General features: G+C 44.4%; 1 protein-coding gene across 1 annotated transcript; it reads left to right on the top strand.

Annotated features, from left to right (window-relative positions):
- The first annotated feature begins 4,621 nt into the window (after positions 1 to 4,621).
- On the top strand, positions 4,622 to 6,040 carry LOC135707944 (uncharacterized). Its single transcript, XM_065229865.1, has one exon. It carries the CDS (start codon positions 4,622 to 4,624, stop codon positions 6,038 to 6,040), a length of 1,419 nt encoding a protein of 472 aa, XP_065085937.1.
- The last annotated feature ends 1,043 nt before the right edge of the window (positions 6,041 to 7,083 follow it).

The following is a 7,083-nucleotide window of genomic DNA, read 5'->3' as shown; positions in this document are numbered from 1 at the left end:
CGTACTACTAACGGATCTTTGCCAGCACGAGAGATGGTCAATTCGGCGGCGATCTCTCCGTTCGCTCTCCAGCATCGGTCAGAGAGAATTTACATGTCTCAATCTCGCCGCCAGTGATTTCCCACGAGGACCGGTTCGGTGACGTCACTTTACGACCAAGTGATGAGGACATTGGGCTCCCAATCCCAACAAGGGGAATCACCGCGGCAAAGTCTTCAGATTGGTAGATTTCGCTTCGCTCGCACTGAGATCACAATGCATATTTTCTGTTTGGATCGTTGAGGAATGTGGTGGGATCATAACATGAATTAAATAACTACCAGATTGCTTCTCATACTTCATCTATCGTATTGATCTAGTGGTGTGATGATTGAAGAAGGGTGGAAACGAAAAATCCATCATCCGGGGGTGAATATGGTTGGTTATCGCTTCTTTGTTTTGAAGTCGGGGGAATCTCGGAACCTTGCTAAGAATGGGAAATCAACATTTGCGAGCTAGTGGAATTTACGGACTTTATGACAACAGTGACTGGCTTCTGAAGGTGCACACCAAGGGGGTCATTTTTCAAACAAAAGCAGTGTTTTCGTAACTTATTCTGGTTGAGAAGTTAAGCTCACTCTGACCCACTGACTGATCAAGTGGAATTAGTATTTACATTTCCGATGCATTTTTGATTAGCCAGGTGCAATCGTGATGGCTCTTCCCGGAACTTCCTGGGAATTGGGAAATGATTTTACCCAGTGACCTTATGTACCTACTGTCAAGATTCCTATAGTACGGTTGCCACTGGACTCCAATAGTACGGTCGACTGGCATTACCTGGAGCTATTTGGGACCAAACACTGATTATACGGCAATTTGGAGAGATAACTTTCTGATGCCTTTAGAGAAGTTGTTAATAAGATAGTTGGCCACCGTTTGGGTCAGCTACCGGTAGGTCGCAAGAAGATCCGGAACATTCGTACAAGTGGTCAATTTATTAAAATGATCCTAGAATTCCGCAGTTTTTTTTTTCAAAACCAATCATAGACGTCTTATCCGAAAGAATTCAGAGTTGAGACCGGAATATGGACGCTGTAGATCACGGGATGGTCCACTGAAAGATCTGGAACATCCGTGAAAGTGGTCAATTCATGAAACTGATCCTAGAGCTCCGCGGTTTTTACGAAACCACTTATAGACGACTTATCAGAATTAATTGGGATATGTGATCGAAAAATAGCCCCTTGGGACCACGTAATGGTCCTCCGGCAGATCTGGAACAACAACAATAAAGGTAAATCAATTAAACTGATCCAAGAACTGCGCTTAAAAAAATGACCCAATTCTCCGAAAAGTACACATATTTTTTTTAATCCACAACCCTATGGTCCCTTCAATGTGTTATAGTGGTTCACAATTTTGATTTTGCTCTACCAAGCTTAATCGATTTCAAATCAGGTCCTGGTAATGCTCCCAACATTTTTTCTTGTGAACTAAATCAGCACTGACCCTTTGATGTTTATATGGGAATTACTATGTCTGGGAACTACCATAGGCAGTCTCACGCGTGATATTGAGAGCGTATGAGAGCGGAAAAATATCATTTGATTGATTTTTTTTAACTCTTTATTTGTTCCAACTTCAAAATAAATTACATTTCATTTTAACCTAGGTGCTCCAGTTACTACAGTAACTTACCAGCCTTAATTGTTATGATATATAGCTAAGTGTTTTTACATTGTTCCTGTCTTGGCAATTCAGTATTTTAAACAGGTTTTTTAAACCTGCATGTTAGTATAACAATTGATATCTTAAAACTATCATTTGATTGATGATTTTGCCAACACTGTATTGTCTGACATGCTCCATAAACTGCTCAGCAGGCAACATTGGTGTGGTTGGCGCGAATAGGCAATCAAAAATTCATGTGTGGGACACATAAAAGCAATCTTTGAAATTTTATGAGTGCAACTTATCCCTTCTGCAGGAACACACATTGTCAAGCAAGCCGTGCAGTTTCTCGAAGTTTTCAGGTAGACCGCGAAGTACTCTGCCATACTCACTGTCAGTTTTCAACAATCTCCACAACAAACACCACATATGTCAGCTGGCCATGACGGACCACTCGTTTTTAATCGGTTGCGGGGGCAAAAACGTCAAGTGCATCACGGAGAAGACGGCAACGCACATCCATTTCCCGGACTCAAACCGATCGAATTCGATGGAAAAGAGCCCATGTGTCCCTTTGTTGTAGCATGGAAGTTGCCAAACAGGCACGAAGCAGCTGTTGATTTCGTTTGAACTGCTGATTCTAGCCCCAGGGAAAGCCTCACCAATCAAACCCCCTACGACAAGCAAGTGGAAAAGGAATTCAGATAATTTTTTCCACTGAGCCCAAGTTGTATTCGTCGCTGCTGCTGGTCAAGGGTTCGGAGAAGAAAGAGCTAATGGTGAAGGAAGACACTCACCGGCTGATGGAGTTTCTGTGCGAGAATATATTTTGCTGTATTGCTATTTTGCTATATTTGCTATATTGCTAATCGATGCACCCCTAGAAACATAGGAAAATCTACGAACCCCTAATTTTACCTGTCAAACTTTCATAGCGAATCAAAACAAACTTATTATAGTTCTAGAATTTCAACTAGAATTGGGTACGCTTATAGATGTACTTGGGACCAATAGGCTAGTCAAGTGGTGAGCCAATTTAAAATCGTTAGTTTCCACCGGTTGATTGTACTAAAGTTGTACCATAGAGGTAACTCTAAGACAAGTAGGTCCCAAAGAAACGTGCTCAACTTTTTGGCTCACCTCTGGTACTATCTTCGGTCCCAAGCTTGTCGAATCACCCCTCGAAACATAAGAAAAACCAATAACCCCTCATTTTATCTGTCAAACTTTCATAGCGAATCAAAACAAACATTGTGTAGCAGATTTTTAGCGATGGGCCCAATGTTAGATCCATAGGCCAACATTAGAGCCATTTCCCCTATGTTTAAGCTTTTGGTTTTGTTCTGTTCAAAGACATACGTGGCTGCACAAAAAAAGATTCATAAACTGATTATGTATATGCAATAAGATTATCTTTAAAATTACATTTTATTTACTGTACGTCATGTCCGCATTCGTCCTATTCAGATAACAGTTCTGAAATTTGTGAGTTTGACAGAACCACCAGCACCAAATTTTCGGAGTACACTGGGAATGTACTGGACTTGTCAAGTTGCCCCCGGGTTGGCTTTGGTTAATATTGTTGGGCGGTGTCCATTAATTGCGTTACGCTAAAAATCAATATTGTCCCACTATAAATTCATGTCGAATCTAAGTGAAATTATCTTACATGAAATTCATTTGAAATTTATATAGATTTATCTGAGTTTCTTAGCATTCTTACTGTTCGAGCTACAATGTGACAGCTCGAATGTTTTATGGGAAGTGAAAGCGACCGAACCCCCGACTACTGCGATTTGTCTCCACACGCAATAACAGCGGTACTACCAACCTTTTCGTACCAATCGAATGTGTGGAGAGTGGAAGAAAGGGAAGGAGGACGACGAGTGAAGAGCAGCAGCAGCCAGCCGGAATTCGATCGCCCGCCATTCGAGTTTCAAACGCCGACGTGAAAGGTGCATTAAAGCACAGCTAATTAAATTAATTAAATATATGTAGTAAATAGAAACTTGAGTGTGTTGTCAGATTCGATCCGAAAGATTCCGTTGTGTTACAGTCCACTGATCCAACATAAATTTGGTCCATCGAACCGGACAATTAAGTGGATTAAGAGAAGTGCGAATTCTGCCGGATCGGATATAAAGACGTTGTAAAAAAAAAGAAGTGCAAGATGATCAGCGGTCGCCATACTCGTTAAACAAAATACGTGTGCTGAGCCGCCATCTTGAAGACTAGGCACAAGGACGTAGTGAATTCGCCATCTTGTAATAGTTGGCAAGCAAGACTATTATGCCGTGGCCATTAGTGGAAGTTGAATAAGAAGAGTGGTCACGGTGAAGAATAGTGCGCACAAGTAAACCAGCGTGCTGATGAAAATAAGTGTTAAGTGCTTTGATGATAGCAAACTTGGTTGCTTTCATTCTAAACTGAAGGCTTGAAGTGATCATGTGTCCCCAGTGACATGTCGGAAGTTAAGGTTGATCCAAAAGATCTTTCAAGTACGTCTGGAATCACTGCACTTGGGCAGGTGAATCTGGATACCACAACCCCGAAGAGCAAAACCAAAAAAAAGAAGCAGAATCTGCAAGAAAAATTGAAGAACATGTAGGAGGTCAATCTACTCGTCCACCGTCGAGGCCTTGCAAAAGGTAAGGTAACCAAAGTTTTGAATGCCATTAATCCACCAAATGATGAGCCTCCTGCACTGTCAGAGGCCCAAGTTAAAGTCCATCAGCGCAAGGTGGAATCTGCGTACCAGGAGTATAACGATCTCCATGACAAAGTGCTTGCACTGCTTAACGAAGATGGACGGCTCGCTCAGGATGAGCACTATGCTGCATTCGAAGAGCTGTACGATCAAGTGTCGTTGATCCTTGAAGAGCGACAAAATGACCTTCACAGAAACGCTAGAGTACCGAATGTTGGAGCACATCCCCAAGCTCCAATGATTGTGCAACAACCTCTTAGAATGCCCATACCTACGTTCGACGGACGATACGAAACATGGCCCAAGTTCAAGGCCATGTTTAAAGGCTTGTTTGATAATGCACCGGATCCCCCAGCAGTGAAGCTCTATCACCTGGACAAAGTGCTGGTGGGATCAGCAGCTGGATTGATAGACGCCAAAACCATTAATGAAGGTAATTACGCCCACGCTTGGGTGATACTAGAGGAAAGGTACGAAAACAAGCGACACACGATCGGCAAGCACATTGATGACCTTTTATCCTTGAAAAAGATGACTAAAGAGAGCCATACCGAGTTGCGTAATTTGGTGGACGAGTGCACAAGGCACGTCGAAAGCTTGAAATTCCTCGAGCAGGAATTCCTGGGTGTATCGGATCTGTTCCTGGTACATCTGCTAACTGCAGCATTGGACAAGGATACGCGTAGATGCTGGGAGTCAACCATAAAGCATGGTGAACTGCCCACCTACGAAGGAATGGTGAAGTACCTCAAGGAGGAGTGCTTCGTCATGGAACGGTGCGAGTCTACGAGCCACAAGCAAACTCAGGCCAAACCAGCACCATCACCCAAGTCGTTTACCCAGAAGGTTAATGCGGCCGTTACCTCTGGGAATGAAACTAAGTGTGATTTCTGTGGCAAGGGTCATCCAAATTTCGCTTGCCCAGATCTCAAAGCAATCACCGTTCAAGAAAGACTGGCCAAGGTTCGAGAGCGCAATGTGTGCTTCAACTGCCTTCGGCGAGGGCATCGTGGAAAGGATTGTACATCCGAAAAAACATGCAACAAATGCAAAAGGTGTCACCATAGTCTTCTCCATGCCGAGGATGGAGTGAAGGCAAATACGGATAGCAAGAACACTACCAGCAGACCGGAAGAACAGAAGCCAGAAGAGCACGCAACTGATCAAGCTCAGCTGACGAGTGCCACCTGTTCCAGTGAAGGAGTTTCAATGCAGCAAGTTCTACTACTCACAGCAGTTGTAAATGTTATGGATCAAAACAACAAGTCCCACTCATACCGTGTTTTATTGGATTCCGGGTCCCAAGCGAATTTGGTAGCACGATCCACGGCCGAAATGCTTGGATTGACGCAAAGTCCGACGTCGGTTATCGTTGCTGGAGTAAATAACACCTGCAGCATAGTTTCCAACAGTACCGTCGTCCAAATCCGATCCAAGTACTCCAAATTTAGAGCAAACGTCCAGTGTTTGATTGCGGACAGAGTTACGTCAGACCTTCCTACGTCCATGGTAGATGTTAAGAATTGGGAGTTGCCTGTAGGAGTGCAGCTCGCTGATCCTAAGTTTTATGAGCCTGGGAGGATTGACATTCTGTTGGGTAACCAGTGGTTTTTGAGATTGCTCCTACCGGGAGAGTATTCAGATGCTGATGACCTACCGGCATTACGTGTGTTGGAGTAAATCGGTAACACAGTGTGCTGATCACCTCCTTGGAGACCAAACGTCACCCCTAGCAACCTAAGTTTTCTTAAATAAACAACGGTGAAAAACTTTTCATTCCTGTTCAAGACTCCACTCAAGCTAGTCGTTAAATAAAATCCATTCTACTTTTAAACTTTGCTGTTCCGGTTCTTTCTAACCATCAAGAGGTTATGGGTGACTCACACAAGGATTTGGTCCACGGGATCCCGCAGTTCTCGGGCACCGGTTTCGACAATTGGCAATTTCGAGTGGAGAAGTATCTGAAGTCCGTGAAGCTGTTGGATATCATCAAGAAGGATCCTCCGATGGAAGCGGCCGAGCTCACGAAGTTCCAGGAAGATGACGGTAAGGCGGCGTTCCTGCTGACGTCATTTGTTCATGACGATTTGCTGCATTTGGTGCGGGACAAGGAGACGTCCAAGGAGATGTGGATGAGCCTTGAATCCGCCTACGCCAAGAAGTCCGTCTCGTCGCAGACATTCGTCAGGAAGCAACTTGCGAAGCTACGAATGATGGAAGGTTCGTCTGTGAAAGATCACCTGAAAACCTTCGAAGAGCTGATCCGACAACTGAAGCTGGCCGGAGCGAAGCTTGAAGAGAACGATATTGTGTCCCAGCTGTTTGCTACCCTTCCCGAGTCGTTCGATCCGTTGGTTACGGCACTGGAAAATCTAGGTGAGGAAAACCTAAAACTGGATGTTCTTCGCGAGCGCCTTCTTGCCGAGGAGCTCAAGAAAACCGACCGGGCAGCGGATTCCTGCCAAGAGAAACCTGCAGCATTCCAAGGATCGAAGCAGAAGCCTGGTAAGTTCACCGGAAAGTGTAACCGTTGCCAGAAGAAGGGGCACAAGGCCAAGGACTGTCGTGTGAAGTTGAAGACAGATGGGCGCGCTGAAGCTAACGCTGCTGCTGGAGGTAAGGCGGTGGCTTTTATGACCGGGAGATGCTCCCAAACAAAGGACGAGGGAGCAGTTTCCTTTAAGCTGGATTCCGGAGCCTCGGACCACCTTGTGAATGTGAAG

Source organism: Ochlerotatus camptorhynchus, unplaced genomic scaffold, assembly GCF_037179485.1.
Source record: "Ochlerotatus camptorhynchus isolate MF236.1 unplaced genomic scaffold, CSIRO-AGI_Acam_v1.1 ptg000323l, whole genome shotgun sequence".
Lineage (NCBI taxonomy): Eukaryota > Metazoa > Arthropoda > Insecta > Diptera > Culicidae > Ochlerotatus > Ochlerotatus camptorhynchus.
Note: the sequence above shows the minus strand (reverse complement) of the source record. Positions and strands in the feature narration are given on the sequence as shown.